At 43.1% G+C, this 19,251-nt stretch overlaps 1 protein-coding gene across 1 annotated transcript; it reads left to right on the plus strand.

Moving 5' to 3' along the window:
• The first annotated feature begins 453 nt into the window (after positions 1-453).
• On the plus strand, positions 454-17,285 carry LOC111961368 (tricarboxylate transport protein B, mitochondrial). The gene is made up of 9 exons (XM_023983574.2): positions 454-805; positions 7,357-7,464; positions 10,189-10,288; positions 10,386-10,524; positions 10,662-10,746; positions 15,820-15,924; positions 16,082-16,197; positions 16,313-16,386; positions 16,513-17,285. The coding sequence occupies exons 1-9, from the start codon at positions 691-693 to the stop codon at positions 16,625-16,627; spliced, it is 957 nt and encodes a 318-aa protein (XP_023839342.1). The 5' UTR covers positions 454-690; the 3' UTR covers positions 16,628-17,285.
• The last annotated feature ends 1,966 nt before the right edge of the window (positions 17,286-19,251 follow it).

Raw genomic sequence — 19,251 nt, forward strand, 5'->3', positions numbered from 1 at the left:
TCCGGGTTTGGCCGGAGTAACCTCTTGAACCTCAAGAGTAACTGACTTTCCTAGTTAAATAATATATATATATTTTAAAGCCCAATGTGAGGGTCACATTGGTGAATATTTTTGTTTATAACTACATACCAGGCCACCCTAAGAAATGTACAGGTTGTTTGAAGAGGTCAATGTCCGAAACTGTTTTTATAAAGTCTACCTTATAAAGGTGGTTGAGGCCAACAAGGGCTATGGGGCCGCTATGAATAACACTAGGCTACTGACTGATATATTTCTTTAGGGGAGGCTGTAGTTATTCTGTCTGGACTATGGCACTGTGAACTACTAGGCTAATCAAAGCAGCTGAGGGAATTTCCCGTTCCACCTTAAATCGGGTTTGTTTGTGAAAAATATGGAGACGTTCTCTTTTTAGGTGGAAGGGTGAAAGCCCCGCCCTGTAAACACTTGCAATGCATGAGTGAACTTCAACTGTCAAAAGTGGAGGACACATTAGCTTTTGAGCTGGGCGGTTTCCAATGATCAACATCGCCTTTGTACGTGATCGCACACCAAGACGCTGTAGGTGTGATCGAGGCGCAATTTGTGCTCAAAGTGCTGGATTGCACGGAGGCTGACGATCGGGAGGGATAACGAGTGTCGTCCTAGAAGTGAACAAGTTCTAGGCTGTTTTGGGGGCCGATTGTTGCCAACATGTCCAGGAATCCCACATTTGTGAGTCCATTCCACAGACCCCACTGTTTGGCCGCCGCCGCTCCCCCAGCAGGAAAAGCCAAACTCACCCACCCTGGCAAAGCCATTCTAGCAGGTAAGGATACATTCATTCATCTTTCCTTGTGTAGGCTGCTGATATTGCTTCACAATTCAGGCAGCGTTCATTATAGCGCCTTGTTACGTTGTAACCTGTGTCACTGTGACAATACAATATATTATACAGGGTTTTCTTTTTACTTTTGTAGTGGCAGTCTGTTTTGTAACAAGATATTTCAACACTATTGCCTGCCTACTGTATAGAGCTTGCCATGGGAGGCAACATTGACGTGAACTTTGTTAGTGTAGTAAATAATTATTTAAGTCTACTAATCTATTCAGCCTTTTTTCTTAATTTCTTCATGAACTACGTGTCAGTTGCTAGGGAGTAATGCACATTTGATCACAGTATAGCAACACATTTATGTGCTGTGCTTAACAGGGTGTCCAAACTGCCTCTAAAACAACACCAGTGGCAAGTAAGTATCCAATGTGCTTTGGCATGAGATATTGTGTATCTGGTCATATGCCTTGTTTTTTGTGACTGATGGGGAAGTTTGTGATTCCAAAGTAACTAGTCACCCTTTGAGGGTGATGTACTGTCACTGTGGAACTTGAGGAGTGGCATGAATCTGCAGCCTGCCTGGTGTGTGTATGTGTGTGCACATGGAGCTGCAATATGATCATTATTGAACGCATATGAGACTTTAGGAATACAAGACTGTATTTAATTGTTTGGAAGAAGAAAAATTGTTTGCAATGTCTATGCCTGGATTGTCTTCAAATTGGGCACTCCCAAAGTGCACACCTCATTTCGACTATAGTTCAGAAGGACTGGCTGCATCTGTTGAACTATCAATTTGCCCTTTTAGCCTTTGATTCAACGTGTCTGTGTGAGCGATCTGTTATTCCTCTTGAAACCCAGACAAAAAATACCATGATTTGGGGGATTTTAACGAAATGTATTCCATAGCATGGTGCTTTGGAAGACGGATTGTTGACATATATTTGACATTTTGTATCTAAAAGCATAATAAATAATTAATAAAAGTTATATTTATTACAGTTTGGCCATACCCAGGCCTCTTTTAAGACTCCATGTTGGCGCAACAAAGCTAAAATGTGTGTCATATGAAGCTTTACCGCTTGCTCTGAAATATGAGAAGTATACTGATTTCAATAGAAATGTTCTGACATAAATGTATTAGTATTGTAAAATAAACATGAATATATAAAATGTTTGACTTGGCAATTTTCTAAAATATATTGTTGAACATAATATACTTTTTGGCAGCGTTTCCCAAACTCGGTCCTGGGGACCCCAAGGGGTGCACATTTTGTTTTTTGCCCTAGCACTACACAGCTGATTCAAGTAATCATCGAGCTTTGATTATTTTAATTAGCTGGGTAGGGCTAGGGCAAAAAACGAAATGGGTCCCCATGACCGAGTTTGGGAAACGCTGGTCTATGGGCATATTAAAGTTCCAGAGTCGGCAATGATATAAGTAAAAGGAGGGCTGTGATTGGTTACATTGCCTACTATGACAATGTATTGAAACATTTGCTGACTCAATTATGGTTTATTTTCAATATTCATGTTTTTGTATTTTGAAACATTCAAATTAATGTAAGAACTACTACTACTATTACAGAGCAAGCCGTAAAGCTTCATATGACAATCTTTTTTGCCTTGTAGCATCTACACAAAATATTATGGAGGCTTTGGTATGGCTAAAACTTAGGTTAATAACTTAGGTTATTTCTCAATTATGCTGTTAGATTAAAATGTGTCAACAATCCTTCCTCCAAAGGACCATTCTATGATTAACATTTTGTGAAAATCCTCCAAATCATGGTCATTTTTTGTCTGGGTTTCAAGACGGATCACTCCTGTTCGACAAGGACACATGCTTTGCTCTGGTCGTCAGTTCCAGGGTGTGTAGAGTTAATTAGATGGTGTCATGGTCCTTTTCTCTGGTAATTCCTGACCCCATGATCATACCAAAGGCCCCTTTCCCTTAGTCCAGCAGAGTGTGGTTATCATGGCTTATGAATGGGAGTTTGGCAGACTCCTCTCGCAGTACAGCGGGCTGAGTGGGATGTGCCGGACACTGTAAAGCTAGGCTACAGAGGTACAAAATCCAAGCCAACCATGTCCTTGTGTTCCACAGCTGTGTAGAGATTTGTAGCCATAGTAAGGCTTGTCAAGGCTTACGAGCCTGACGAGTAAGGTCCTTAGATGGAACCGTTGCTGCACGTGCATCCATGAATGCAGTTGCACTACTTAGTTTGTCTCTTTTGGGACAGTACATGGTGCCGCATTATTGAGGGCATTCATGGTTGATAACTCAGGTGTTGCGTAAATTGCTTCTGTATCTTGCTTCTTGCAAGAGTAACAAGTGAACACTGATCCATTCCAATTCCTTGATATACTAGAAATATCCACTCATATCAGGTGATAGAAACCATTTGTCTGTCTCAGTTCTCTGGCACATTTTTCAGGCCTTTTTTCCCATGTCTATCAGCCTATCTTTGTGTGTCAACTACGCTTTCACCTGGAGTAAATTGTAAGCTATCGGGGCCTACTCATTTGCTCACAGGATAGATGAGAGCAATATGATGGATGTCTACCAGGAAGTGTTCACAATCAAACCAGATAAAGGAAAGGAGATGACAGGAAACCTTTTACACTACCAGTGAGATTCACCCAATAGTGTGAGTGCTTGACAGGGGGCTGAGGCCTGCAGTGCAGCACAGTGCTGTGTGCCTGAATCCATGAGCCATGATGACACAGCATAAACTGCACACACTTCTGCAGTTCAGAGAGCACACACACTCCTGTACACACACACACACACACACACACACACACACACACACACACACACACACACACACACACACACACACACACACTCCTGCACAGACACACTGCTTCACACACGGCACACATGCAGCTGGTTTACAACACCCTTTCACCAGACCAGGGGCGCATGCTGGCGGGGAGGGGGGGGGTGTTATACTTTTTCTTCAATGTTCACTCTTTAGTCCACTTTTTTTAACTTGATTACCCCCCCCATAGAATGCAAAGTACTTTGAGACCTTACAAAGGGTGCTATAAATGCCATTCAATGAATTAGTAATGTTGTTGAGCATTACTATGGCACTCAACACACCCTTATCTACCCAGATGAAGTTATACCTGGCGAAACATGCAGTCGTTTGGCTTGCGCCTTATCTCGCAGGTTGTGTGCCTTTTTATAATTCAGCTGACACCTGCTTCCTTAGAATAGTAGAGTAGGGAATGAATGACTGGCCTGGTATGAGGAAACAATTAGACATGTCTAATTATAAAATATCTAACGGTATGACAGGAAGAGCCGGGCACTGGACAGAATTTCTAGCCTACTGTGTAATAACAAGATAATGAACATGAGCCTACTAGTGGAAAAAAACCTGACTCTTTAGGCAGCTTTTTGATAAGGGGAAGAAAAAGAATTCTGGGGTGGGCCCTCTTCAGACAGACAACTCTCCCAACAAATCACGAGGTAGACATGCCAGAACGTTGTGATTCGAAACCAAAGTTTGCAGGAGAAACTTTGAAGTGGTTTTTAGGTGAAGCTAGTTTATGCAAACTAGCCACTTCAGAAATGCACTCATTAAAAAGAACCACTCATCTCCATCTTGCTAGCTACTATTTTGTTTTTTATTCAAGCGGATAAGGTAGTGACGTAGTTCCTCTATGCCAAACTAAAGTTTTCTGTTACATGCAGACTTGTTAAGCCGGAACATTTGAAAATTGTGGGAGGCAATCTGGATGTCTAAGGTTAGGATGCTGTAGGTCATGTAACTATTTGTTACATGCAATATGCTTTGTGGACTTCAACGGACAGAGGTTGCGCTCCAGTTTTGTGATGAAACTGGTTGAATTTATTCTAACACTGTATCTTATTTCCTTGGCCTTAGGCCTATATATCACGGTCGCAAGGCATAGGAACTAACAGGTTATAGAGCAAACAACGCAAGTATCTCAACACATACACTATATATGCAAAAGTATGTGGACACCCCTTCAAATGAGAGGATTCAGCTATTTCAGCCACACCCGTTGCTGACAGGTGTATAAAAATCGAGGACACCGCCATGCAATCTCCATAGACAAACATTGCCAGCAGAATGTCCTTACTGAAGAGCTCCGTGACTTTCAACTTGGCACCTTAATAGGATGCCACCTTTCCAACAAGTCAGTTATTGTGAAGTGGAAATGTCTAGGAGCAACAATGGCTCAGCCGCGAAGTGGTAGGCCACACAAGCTCACAGAATGGTACTGCCGAATGGTGACGCATGTACGAATAGCCTGTCCTCGGTTGCAACACTCACTACCGAGTTCCAAATTGCTTCTGAAAGTAACGTCGGCACAAGAACTGTTCCTCTGGACCGTTATAAAATGGGTTTCCATGGCCAAGCAGCCGCACACAAGCCTAAGATCACCATGCGCAATGCCAAGCGTTGGCTGGAGTGGTGTAAAGCTCGCCGCCATTGGACTCTGGAGCAGTGGAAGCGCGCTCTCTGGAGTGACGAATCACGCTTCACCATCTGGCAGTCTGACGGACGAATCTGGGATTGGCAAACGCCATGGGAACGCTACCTGCCCCAATGCATAGTGCCAACTGCCAAGTTTGGTGGAGGAGTAATAATGGTCTGGGGCTGTTTGTTCATGGTTCGGGCTAGGCCCCTTAGTTCCAGTGAAGGCAAATCTTAACGCTACAGCATACAATGACATTCTAGATGATTCTGTGCTTCCAACTCTGTGGCAACAGTTTGGGGAAGGCCCTTTCCTGTTTCAGCATGACAATGCCACTGTGCACAAAGCGAGGTCCATACAGAAATGGTTTGTTGAGATCGGTGTGGAAGAACTTGACTGGGCTACACAGAGCTCTGACCTCATCCTTATCAAACACTTTTGGGATGAATTGGAACGCCAACTGCAAGCCAGGCCTAATCGCCCAACATCAGTGCCCGACCTCACTAATGCTCTTGTGGCTGAATGGAAGCAAGTCCCTGCAGCAATGTTCCAACATCTAGTGGAAAGCCTTCCAGAAGAGTGGAGGCTGTTATAGCAGCAAAAGGGGAAACAACTCCATATTAATGCCCATGATAATGGAATGAGATGTCCGGCGAGCAGGTGTCCACATATTTTGTCATGTAGTGTAGGTTGTAAAATGGCTTTGGGGGGGGGGGGGGCTTGGCTTCCCCAGTGATTTATTTTTTATTTTTACCCACACACCGCTACTAAGAGGGACTAATTGTGTGTGTGCTTGTGGATAATGAAGTGTTGCATGACTATTCCTGTGTGGGACTGACTGCCCTGCATGCTTGTGTGTAGAGGTGAAAGGCATGCTGAAGTCCAGAGCCTCAACAAATGTCTCTTTCCAAGCATCAGCATGGGGTTGATGTTTGAACTCAACCAGGACGTTTCCCACACACACATTAGGGTCCGCTTTCCCCACTTCAAATCTAACAGATTTTCAATGGGGATTGTTCAGTTAACTGGTTAGAGATCAGTGCTTGAGCACGCTATGTTGTCACATAACTGTTTGAGAACTTGGAAGACAGTTTGCTCAGCTCTTATGGAGTTGCCCCTTGACCCAAAGTTTGTTTTTTGCCAGCAACAAACTCTATAGGTTTATGACGACTCTGTGTGAGAGAGGCGTCCACATGCTTCTCAGCTGAAACAGTTCGGTAGAGTTAGTGCATATGTTATGACGACATTTTCGTATGGCCTTTGGTGAGGGTTTTTCGGCTGTTCGGTCTCACCACTTTTTTTCTGGAGGCAAGCCGAAGTTCGGAGCCGAAGTCTACGCCCCTTCATCGGTCAACAGTAGGGATTCTTCAATAAAGTGTCTGTTGTCATTCAACGAGAGACGACTCGTTGTCATTCACCAAACATCTTAGTTGGATGTAAAACTGCGCGAAAGATCTATTCGGCAAAAACGTCAAAATTAATGACAAATGTCTTGAGTTCTCTTAGAGTAGTTACACATTGAGGAAGTGTATACTGGCTACGGCGTCTCAAAATGGACAAACAGTACTTTTTCTCGTTTTTCAAGCAAAGATATTTTAAGGGAATATGCGAGCACACTCGTTCGGCTAGCTGAGTTCCGAACTGAAACATGCTGACGTCTTACCTCTCTGTCAGTGGAATCACACCCCCACTGACCAGAGCAGAGGGGCGTATCCTGTGGGCAGAATCCCAGCTCAGCCAATCAGAGCCGTTCTTCCTGTTCGCCGTTCAACTGCAGATGTGTGGAGCTCCGGCTGTTAAGGTGGAACCAGGAGGTTACCGATAAAACTACAGTTACAGAGAAAAGTTCTCTTAATTAAATCCGTTTATTTATTTTTTTGAGACACTGATACTTTATTATATTTTAAAATATTTTATTTGTGAATGTAGTAATAACACGTTATACATACAATGATGGCATCTATTCAGCCAGCAGAGAAGACACAAGCCTTTAACTGAACTTGTCTGTTGTTCCAGATGGAGCAGGGGGTATAGAGATCAGCCTAACGACCATAACTTTTCTGTCTCTCCCTTTCTCTCTCTAGGTGGTATTGCTGGAGGAATAGAGATCTGTATTACATTCCCTACAGAGTATGTGAAGACTCAGCTGCAGTTGGATGAGAAGGCCAACCCTCCCAGATATAAAGGCATTGGTGGGTATCTCAAATGAAATGTTATTTGTCACATGCTACATGCTTCAACAGGTGTAGACTAACAGTGAAATGCGTACTTACGGGCCCTTTTCCAACAATGCAGAGTTAAAGATTGTATTAATTTAAATAGAAAGTGACATGAGGAATAAATTCAATGAATAAAAAATAATAAGTAAAAATAATTTGGCTATATACAGGGAGTTCCAGTACCGAGTCGATGTGCATGGGTACAAGGTAATTGAGGTAGTATGTACAGTACCAGTCAAAAGTTAGGACACACCTACTCATTCAAGGGTCTTTCTTTATTTTTACTATTTTTGACATTGTAGAATAATAGTGAAGACATCAAAACTATGAAATAACACATATGGAATAATGTAGTAACCAAAAATGTGTTAAACAAATCAAAATAGATTTTAGATTCTTTAAAGTGCCTTGATGACAACTTTGCACACTCTTTGCATTCTCTCAACCAGCATCATGAGGAATGCTTTCCAACAGTCTTGATGGAGTTCCCACATATGCTAAGCACTTGTTGGCTGCTTTTCCTTCACTCTGCGGTACAACTCATCCCAAACCATCTCAATTGGGATGAAGTCGGGTGATTGTGGAGGCCAGGTCATCTGATGCAGCACCCCATCACTCTCCTTCTTGGTCAAATAGCCCTTACACAGCCTGGAGGTGTGTTGAGTCATTGTCCTGTTGAAAAATAAATGATTGTCCCACTGAGCGCAAACTAGATGGGATGGCGTATCGCTGCAGAATATTGTAGTATATTTTGATTTGTTTAACACTTGTTTGATTACTACATGATTCCAAATGTGTTATTTCATAGCTTTGATGTCTTCACTATTATTCTATAATGTAGAAAATAGTACAAATAAAGAAACTCTTGAATGAGTAGGTGTGTCCAAACTTTTGCCTGGTACTGTACATAGTAGGGGTAAAGTGACTAGATAGACAGTAGCAGTGAGTGGTGAGTGTTAAAGCGTGTGTGTGTGGCGTCCGTATGCATGTGTGCACATGTTATGTGTGGGCGTATGTAGTGTGTGTGTTGGGGTGTCAGTTTAGTATGCGTGGGTAGAGTCCAGTGTGTGTGCATAGAGTTAGTTCAAAAAAGGGTCAATGCAGGTAGTCCTGGTAGCCGTTTGATTAGCTATCTTGTTTAGCACTCTCATGGCTTGGGGGTAGAAGCTGTTAAGGACCCTCTTGGTTTCAGACCTGGTGCATTGATACAGCTTGCCAACAGTTGCTCCTAAACAGGAGAGGGAAATATTAGTTTTTTTTGACAGCATCCCATTTGTTTTAAACAAAAACTTTCCATACATGTTTACCCATGGAAGAAGGTCAAAGTGACTTTTTGGACCTGAATGCCAAAACATTCAGTTGACCCATTTTGCATAGCCCACCCTACCATGAGACATCCATGTCTTCATCACTGGAAAAGATAAACGGTTGAGTTTGATATGATTTAAAAGCTAAAAAAACTGGGTTGTCAAACTGTTTAATAATTTATTGAAAACACATTAACTTAGATTATTTGCATATTTGCATATTTTGTAGCTTAGACCATATTGAGACACAACATGCTCTTGAATACTGTGTGGGTGTCAGCAGCTGTTTGCATGAGGCCTTACAGTAGGCCTTACATGTCAGATTAATAAAAAGCCTTGAGCAAGGGATCTGTAACTCAATAGGAGAGGTCCAAAGTGGAAATGTTTGTGTATTAAAACAGCGGCTCTATCAATCAAATGTATTTATAAAGCCCTTTTTACATCAGCCGATGTCACAAAGTCCTGTACAGAAATCCAGCCTAAAACCCCAAACGGCAAGCAATGCAGATGTAGAAGCACAGTGGCTAGGAACAACTCCCTAGAAAGACAGGAACCTAGGAAGAGACATAGAGAGGAACCAGGCTCTGAGGGGTGGCCAGTCCTCTTCTGGCTGTGCCGGGTGGAGATTATAACAGTACATGGCCAAAATGTTCAAACATTCATAGATGACCAGCAGGGTCAAATAATAATAATAATAATAATAATAATAATCACAGTGTGGTAGAGGGTGCAACAGGTCAGCATCTCAGGAGTAAATGTCAGTTGGCTTTTGAGAGAGAGAGCTCTTAAATTCACACTGGATAAGACAGGAGAAATACTCCAGATATAACAGACTGACCCCAGCCCCTCGACACAAACTATTGCAGCATAATTACTGAAGGCTGAGACAGGAGGGGTCGGGAGACACTGTGGCCCTGTCCGACTATACCCCCGGACAGGGCCAACCAGGCAGGATATAACCAGACCCACTTTGCCAAAGCACAGTCCCCACACCACTACACTGCTAGTGAGTGCCAGCCCCTTTCCTGAGAACTTCAGAGCTTCCTGTGTGTGTTTGTTCAGCCTAGCCGTGTTATCTGTATGTTCAGAGTCACTGGACTTTGGCCTGGAGTCTGTCTGAAACAACATGTTAGTCAGTCAGTACTGAGAGTTCACTCTCCTGGACTTAACTGTAGCTGCTAGCACCATGACTCTCACTAACAGTTTCCTGTACCCGTACAATGCACTAAGTAATTTGTTAAAATAACGTTGAATGTTCCACAGGTAACATGCACGAAACACCATGCAAAAAAACAACTCAGTGATTTGAAATATCTGCAGTTGACTGTGTATGTTTTGTGTCCTCTCTCACTCTGATTCTCTCTCCATCTCTTCCTTACCCTCCCTGTAGTTGACTGTGTGAAGCAGACGGTAGATGGTTATGGGGTGAGGGGTCTGTACAGAGGGCTCAGCTCATTGCTCTATGGCTCCATACCCAAAGCAGCTGTCAGGTACACACACATCACACCACACACTGTCCATCTCTCTGCCTCATCCTCTGTCTCGTTCCATTTTTAATATGTCCCTGACATCCTCTCTCTCTATCAGGTTTGGTGTGTTTGAGTTCCTCAGTAATAAGATGCGTGATGAGAGTGGGAAGCTGGACAGTACCCGGGGTCTTCTCTGTGGGCTGGGAGCTGGAGTGGCTGAGGCTGTGGTGGTGGTCTGCCCCATGGAGACGGTCAAGGTGTGTGTGTCTTAAACGACTTAAGGAAATCTTAAACCGTTATCTGCATGTGTCGGTGTGTGACGTGTGACGTTACTAGTTTGAAAAACAAAGGTCTGCATATAATTTGAATCTGTGTCGTCCTCTTGTCATTTCAGGTAAAGTTTATCCATGACCAATCGTCAGCCAACCCAAAGTACCGGGGATTCTTCCATGGAGTCAGGGAGATCGTCAGAACAGAAGGTAGGGAAGGGAGACAGACACTGTGAGTTTACTGCCACCCAATGTTCCCCCGAGACTGCCTCGCAGCTCCCCCAGGACTGCTGCACAGAATAAATATCAGCCCACAGAGAGAAGCACGAGATTGAACTACGCTCAACTTTCTAGAGCAGTGGTCACCAACCGGTCGATCTCCAAGGCATTCCTACTCGATCGGCAAACATTTCTGTTAAAAACCCAACCATAAAGCCTTGTTCCTATTTCTTTTTGTTGTCTGGGGCTGTTGTCTGTACGCGCACCTGAATCAGGTGAACTGTTTCCATTTTGAACGATTTCAAGTGTCTGAAGGTACAAACTCTGCCTTCCCGGCGGCTCCGGAGAGCTATTCAAGTGCTCTATAGGCCTACCGCTGGTAATCTCAGATTACTGTGTCTGCAGTGACGTAGCAGGCATGAAAGGCTACAGCAAAGTTGATACTGTGAGATTTCAAAACGTTTAAAACCATGACTAGAGAGAGACTGTCAACGAATACAGCAAAGAGCTGCTGTTTTTATGAGTGTATTCATGTTTAAATTCTTATTCAGCACTGTCAACACTTTGTATTCAACAATTTTATAAGCCATAAAATGTGCGTTCTTCCTATTTCAACTCAGCGCTACAACGAGCACTGCAGCAGTAATGCATGAGTAGGAAAATGTATCTATAGGCATGTGTTGTTATTATTAGCGGCTCAAGGAATATTTCACTTCCTCTGTTCATAGGAGTAACAACTTGAATTTGTGCATGAGGTAAAAAATGATGTGGTGCGACTCGAGTCTCGCCATCAGCTGGAAGACTGTTTCCCTTTTTGGTCAGTGTCAGCGGAGAGATGTTGAGAGGCAGACCCTCAGTCTGCTGCTCTCTCTCTCTCTCTCTACTGAGACTGACCATTAGATGCAGGCACCATCAGCCCAGTAAAATAAAAAGCGAATCATTTAAATGTATGCTCACTCAGCTGTGACTCACAAGTAATACAACAAAGGATCTATTACCGGTGTGATCATATAGCCTACCTCCAAAAAATGGCCCGAACAGCAATGCATTGGCAGGGCAATTCAAGCAAAGCCAATATGTGGTGACAATGTATTGGACCTATAGCTTACTGCACAAACCTCATTGCTACAGTACTGTTTTTAATTGGTTAATGATGCACAGGCTTACGTTTTTTTAAGTCATGTTTCAAAATAAATCTGAGCGGTAGATCTCTGCTTGCGTTTTGACTCAAAGTGATCTTGACTCAGAAAAGGTTTGTGACCACTGTTCTAGAGTTTTCCCTGTTAACCCTATCAATGTTTCCCTTTACTGTGGCAATTGTGATTAAATCAACGCAATATTAGCCACTTTCAATGCAACATACCATACCAAAACAAAACAAACAATATTCTATTGCATTGACATGCACGACTCAGCCCGTACTCTAAACAGACCGGTGCGGCATAAACAATCCGAGCTGCAGTAGGCCTCTATGCAATTAGACCATTGCCATATATGGATCTGTGCAATTAAACCATTGCCATATATGGATCTGTGCAATTTACTTTAAACTGGACTGTGTTTACAGCATGAGCAGTCATGAGTAGATGAGCTTGTTTTGAGATCAAAGCAAGAGCTACATGTAGCCATGTGTGCACATTTTGTTCATATCCTCTAGTTAGTGAGTTATTAGTCCAGTTATAGATAATTTGTAGTCAGCAATATGGGAGCACGACATCTTTGAAAAGTGAGTCAGGTTAAGAGCTTTTTTTGGTCTTTAAAAGGGGCAGTGTTGTATTTTGAGACAGGCTTGAATAAGCTCAGTAGCCAATAGGCAGAAGGTAGCATAATTTGTCTGATTCTCTGTAATAGTGGCATGGAAATAATAATGCATTTAAATTTGTAAAGTAGTTTCTTGCGTCAAACAACATTTTTAGTCTCCTTGTCTGAAGGATAGTGGATAAACAGTTTAATGTCAAGCCCTGCATGTTTTTTTTTTTTTTTCAAAAGTCTCACGGCCACATTGAACACCACACATTGGCTCCTACTGTAGGTTGAATGATAACAGCTATTTCCATGTTAAAATGTTATGGGATGTATTTTCTCCATTGTTTTTATGATAGGCTACTCTGGTATGCCTACATTATTATCAAATAGCCACAGGAGCCTACTTGGCCACTGTTAAAACTGTAACTTAAAGCGGGTACAGCCTCAGTGTTCACAGTAAACGCGCGCTGGAAGTTGCACAGAATTTTCACATTCAAGTTTGTGCTCAGTGCCTATTTTTTTTTTGAGGGAACATTGCTGCCACCTGAACCACAGAAAGAAGAGAGGGTGTGGTGTCTACATACCCATCATGCAGCTGTTGAAAGAGACTGTATGTTGGAGTGTCAATGTGTGAGTGAGTATGTAGAGTCCTGTGCGTGTGCAGAGTCAGTGTAAAAATAAAAGGATCAATGCAGATAGTCCGTATAGCCATTTTGTTAGCCATTTAGCTGTCTTATGGTTTGGGGATAGAAGCTGTTCAGGAGCCTGTTGGTGTCAGACTTGATGCTCTGGTACCGCTTGCCTTACGGAACCAAATAGAACAGTCTATGGCTTGGGTAGCCGAAGTATAAAAAATAATAATCTGGGCATTCCTTTCACACCGCCTGATATAGAGGTCCTGGATGGTAGGGAGCTCGGCTCCAGTGATGTACTGGGCGGTCCGCACCATCCTCTGTAGCGCCATGCGATCGTGGGTGTTGCAGTTGCCGTACCAAGCAGTGATGCAGCCAGTCAAGATGCTTTCAATGGTGCAGCTCTAGAACTTGTTGAGGATTTGAGTGCCCATGACAAATCTTTTCAACCTCTTGAGGGGTTCGTCACGACTGCGAGTGTGTGTGGACCATTTTAAACTCTTGACCCGCTCCATTACAGCCCTGCCGATTTCCCCCCTCCCCCCCTTTGCTGTAGTCCTCAATCAGCTCCTTGGTATTACTGACGTTGAGGAAGAGGTTGTTATCCTGGAACCACACTGCCAGGTCACTGACGACCACCCTGTAGGCTGTCTCATCATCGCCGGTGATCAGGCCTATCACTGTTGTCTCCTTAGCAAACTTGATAAGTGTTGGAGTCGAACTTGGCCACACAGTTGTGGGTGAACAGGGAGTAAAGAAGGGCACTAAGCACACACCCCTGTGGGGCCCCCATGTTGAGGATCAGCGTGGCAGCTGTGTTGTTGTCGACCCGTCAGGAAGTCCAGGATCCAGTTGCAGAAGGAGGTGTTCAGTCCCAGGGTCCTAAACTTGGTGACAAGCTTGGAGGGGACTATGGTGTTGAACGCTGAGCTGTAGTCAATTAACAGCATTCTCACATAGGTATTGCTCTTATCTAGGTGGGTGAGGGCAGCGTGGAGTGCAATAGAGATTGCATCACCTGTGGATCTGTTAGGGCGGTATGCAAATTGATTGGGTCTAGGGTTTCTGGGATAATGGTGTTGATATGAGCCATGACCAGCCTTTCGAAGCACTTCATGGCTACAGACGTGAGTGCTACGGGTCGGTTGTTGTTTAGGCAGGTTACCTTAGTGTTCTTGGGCACAGGCACTATGGTGGTCTGCTTGAAACATGTTGGTATTACAGACTCGAAGAGGGAGAGGTGGAAAATGTCAGTACTCAGAGCATGTCAGTGCATGCTCTGAGTACACGTCCTGGTAATCCATCTGGCCTTGTGAATGTTGACCTGTTTAACGTCTTATACACATTGGCTGCGGAGAGCATGATCACACAGTCGTCCGGAAACAGCTGATGCTCTCATGCATGTTTCAGTGTTACTTGCCTCGAAGCGAGCATAGAAGTAGTTTAGCTCATCTGGTAGGCTCGTGTCACTGGGCAGGTCTCTGCTGTGCTTCCCTTTGTAGTCTGTAATAGTCTGCAAGCCCTGCCATGAGCGTTGGAGCCAGTGTAGTATGATTCGATCTTAGTCCTGTATTGACGCTTTGCCTTTTTGATGGTTCGTCTGAGGGCATAGCGGGATTTCTTATATGCTTCCGGGTTAGAGTCCCGCTCCTTGAAATCGGCATCTCTACTCTTTAGCTCAGTGCGGATGTTGCCTGTAATCCATGGCTTCTGGTTGGGGCATGTACGTACAGGCACTGTGGGGACGACGTCATCAATGCACTTATTGATGAAGCGAGTGACTGAATCCTCAATGCCATCGAATCCTCAATGCCATCGGAAGAATCGCGGAACATATTCCAGCCTGTGCTAGCAAAACCGTCCTTTATCTTAGCATCTGCTTCATCCGACCACTGGTGCTTCCTGCTTTAATTTTAGCTTGTAAGCAGGAATCAGGAGGATAGAATTACGGTCAGATTTGCCAAATGGAGGGTGAGGGAGAGCTTTGTACTCGTCTCTGTGTGTGGAGTGAAGGTGGTCTAGAGTTTATTATTTATTTATTTTAATTTATTTTATTCCTCTGGCTGCACATTTAACATGCTGGTGGAAATTTGGTAAAATGGATTTAGGTTTCCCTGCATTAAAGTCCCCGGCCACTAGGAGCGCCACCTGGATGAGCGTTTTCCTGTTTGCTTATGGCGGTATACAGCTCATTGAGTGCGGTCTTAGTGCCAGCATCGGTCTGTGGTGGTATGCAGACAGCTGCGAAAAATACAGATAAACTCTCTAGGTAGATCGTGTGGTCTACAGCTTATCATGAGATACTCTACCTCAGGCGAGCAAAACCTTGAGACTTCCTTAGATATTGTGCAAAAGCTGTTGTTTAAAAATATACGTAGGCAGCTGCCCCTTGTCTTACCAGAGGCTGCTGTTCTATCCTGCCGATACAGTGTAAAACCCACCAGCTGTATGATGTTCATGTCGTCGTTCAGCCACGACTCGGTGAAACATCAGATATTACAGTTTAATGTCCCATTGGTAGTTTAATCTTGCTCGTAGGTCATCAATTTTATTTTCCAATGATTGCATGTTTGCCAATAGAACGGATGGCAGTGTAGTTTTACTTGCTCGCCTACGAATTCTCAGAAGGCAGTCCGACCTGTGTGTTGATGTGTTATGGTGTCGTGTTGTGCTATGTCTCCTCCAGGTCTGAGGGGGACGTACCAGGGTCTGACAGCCACGGTACTGAAACAGGGATCCAACCAGGCCATCCGCTTCTACGTCATGACATCTCTAAGGAACTGGTACAAAGGTTTGTGTGATCGACTGAGTTTGAACCCTTCTCTCCTGTGTGTGTGTGTTGTTTACCTGTGTGTGTGTTGTTTACCTGTGTGTGTGTGTTGTTTACCTGTGTGTGTGTGTGTGTTTATCCAGAGTGTCTCACTGCTCTGTCTCTCTCTGTTCCCTAGGTGAAGATCCTAACAAGGCCATTAACCCTCTGGTCACGGGAGCATTCGGAGCCTTCGCTGGAGCTGTCAGTGTGTTTGGAAACACTCCTCTGGATGTCATCAAAACCAGGATGCAGGTAGACCACCATTATTAATGACCTGGTCACATGCAGTGAATTGAATCTCTTTTACTATACTTTTTACTATACTATCGTTTTGTTAGTTAAACCCCGTCCCTCTCTCTACTAACAGGGTCTGGAGGCTCACAAGTACAAAAGCACCCTGGACTGTGCCGTCAAGATCATGAAGCATGAGGGACCTAAAGCGTAAGTGTCTCTGTACACACCAACTTTGACCTCCAGTCTCATTTTCATCGATTTGTAGTAGACATAATTGTATTGATCCTGTGTCTGCTCTTTGCCTCCTTCCTTCATTATTTCCTTTCTCCCCAGGTTCTATAAGGGTACAGTCCCCAGGCTGGGCAGGGTGTGTATGGACGTAGCCATCGTCTTCATAATCTACGAGGAGGTGGTGAAGGTCCTTAACAAAGTTTGGAAGACGGACTGAGATCACGTGTCCGTGACAACCAGCGGAGTGGAGAACCCCCGGCAGGGCGGGGCTATGGCCTGATTCCAAACCCAATCCCTCTGTCCTTTCCTTAGGTTATCCATGACTTGCTACCTCCTTACAGATCTGACATGGCTGGTTATATTTCATTACAAAAAAGTTGGTCTCTGTCCCCTGCCATTGTTTGCTTAGTCAGTTGGAATGAAATGCAGCCATGATAGGTGTAAAGAATCTGGGGATGAGTGCACTTCGCCTATGATCCTATTGGGGATACTACTATCATATTGTTTATATCTACATCCTCTGTTCTTCTTTATATCCACAGGGGGGAGTGAGCAAGGGCACATGGGTAGGGTGAGGGATTTGGCCTATATGACTGGAATAATGGGAACACTGTATCATTCCAGAGAAGTGTCTTAGACCGACAGTGCTTCAGTACACTAATGGCTATTATTAACATCTTATGTTGTACATTAACATTCATCAAAGATGAAACAATACTTATAGCTAAAACCCAATATAATGTGATGTAAATCAAAGGAAAAAACTTGAAATGAGAGAGGAGGAGGATCAAAGGCTTTTAACTCCAAAGACCATGTTGTATATTTAGCATGATGGTGTGACCCAGTGAAATGGGTCTGGTAGGGAAGTGGAGGCCGTCGTTCATACACATGATAGCACGACAACAGACATGCCTGTTCACGTGTCACATGGGTGTTGTTTTCCAGGTTTAATGCAGGTCTGAAATTTAGCTGCTTTACATACCTGAGTGCAATTACAACACAATGCCTTATATATCATTATATTCAGAGATATCTTTATGGTAGAGAGCTACTATATGTACAGTGTCGTGAAAAAGTATTTGCCCCCTTTCTGAGTTTCTCTATTTTTGCATATTTTTTTATACTGAATGTTATCAGATCTTCAACCAAAAGGGAACCTGAGTTTTCAAATAACAAAAAATATATGTACTTATTTAACATTTTGCATACTGGGACTTCTAATTTTGCGAGGGGTAGCATTTTGTGGTCTCGCCTAGGGCGGCAGAAAAGCAAGGACTGGCCCTGCTTCCAAGAGTCTTGATGATCTTCCAGGTGCTTTTTGGCAAACTTGTCAACTTTTTGGAGGACACGGGTCTGTATATGCCTAGCAAAAACCAAACCAGGCATTCCACAGTAAGAACCTTACACCAACGGTCAATCATAGGAGTCTAGGTGTAATTTAGATTTTGGCCACCAGAGGCAGCAGGGGTTCAAACTGTAGAACCCAGTTCCAACATTTTAATATAAAAATTGACTTTATCAAACAAAACTATGCTACATTTTATCTCTTGGACCTTTAGTATGACAAATCAGAGCAAGATTACTGAATGTAAGTACATTTATTTACCTTCAGAGGTGAATGTATCAAACCAGTTGCTGTGATAAGTGTTTTGTTGTTGTGCACTCAATAAATAGCATGGTATTTTTTTTTACTGTAATAGCTACTGTAAATTGGACACTGCAGTTAGATTAACAATAATTTAAGCTTCCTGCCCATATAAGACATGTCTATGTCCTGGAAAGTTGGCTGTTGTTTACAACGCCATTCTAGTCACATTAGCTCACGTTAGCAACAACCGTCCCGGTTTAGGGACACCGATCCCATAGAGGTTATTAAAGCAGTTCTGCATGGAAGAGTGGGCCGAAATTCCTCCACAGCGACGTGAGAGACTGATCAAGAACTACAGGAAATGTTTGGTTGAAGTCATTGCAGCTAAAGGTGGCACAACCAGTTAATGAGTGTAAGGGGGCAATTACTTTTTCACAGAGGGGCATTCAGTGTTGCAGCATAATTTTGTTCATGAAATAAGTAAGTAATTGTTGTAATTTGTTCACTCAGGTTCCCTTTATCGTGTATTAGGTTTTGGTTGAAGACCTGATAACATTCAGTAAAATTGGAAAGGGGGCAAATACTTTTTCACAGCACTGTATGTAGTAGTATAATATTAATTGTTAAAATAAGAACTCAGTTTTTAATTACTACCCATTCTTATTCTATGGTTCTCATAACCCTGTTTTGGCATGGAATTAAGAATGAGAATCCTAATTAAATAGTATTTTTAATAGGATCTCTGTTTTTTGGTGTCTGTCGAATACAGAGATGAACATGTTGTACAGTATACTCAGACATTCTGCAGAATGAACCAACACTTTTCAAGTGAATTAAATAAAAACTGACCAAGATTGAGATGGTGAGGGACTTTGCAGTTGTAAATGTGAACCATCAGAAATATATTTACACAATGATTGTTTGTGCCTGCAAATGTAGTTTATGATGGTTTTAGAAATCTGGTATAACATCTCTAGTGCTACTAATGTCTAAAATTGAAATGATTCATGTTGCATGTCTTACCTGGGTCAGTTTTTCCTCACTGACTTACAGTATGATACAATAACACTTAACTCTTTAAAAACAATGATTAATTTGATATAGACAATAACACAGTGCAATGATGCCTTGCTGAGATGTTTATCAAATCTACTGGTACTAGTTGACAGTATAGCTTACCAGACCATCTTTGTAATGCAGCCTTGATTAACTCAATGTGATGAGATATTGCCTGGTAATGTTACCTGCCAGTT

This window comes from Salvelinus sp. IW2-2015, linkage group LG4q.1:29 (genome assembly GCF_002910315.2).
Source record: "Salvelinus sp. IW2-2015 linkage group LG4q.1:29, ASM291031v2, whole genome shotgun sequence".
NCBI lineage: Eukaryota > Metazoa > Chordata > Actinopteri > Salmoniformes > Salmonidae > Salvelinus > Salvelinus sp. IW2-2015.

Coding starts and splice junctions, on each gene's coding strand:
- LOC111961368 (XM_023983574.2), top strand. CDS start 691: ATGTCCAGGAATCCCACATTTGTGAGTCCATTCCACAGACCCCACTGT. Junction 806..7,356: donor TGGCAAAGCCATTCTAGCAG/GTAAGGATACAT, acceptor TTCTCTCTCTAG/GTGGTATTGCTGGAGGAATA. Junction 7,465..10,188: donor TCCCAGATATAAAGGCATTG/GTGGGTATCTCA, acceptor CCCTCCCTGTAG/TTGACTGTGTGAAGCAGACG.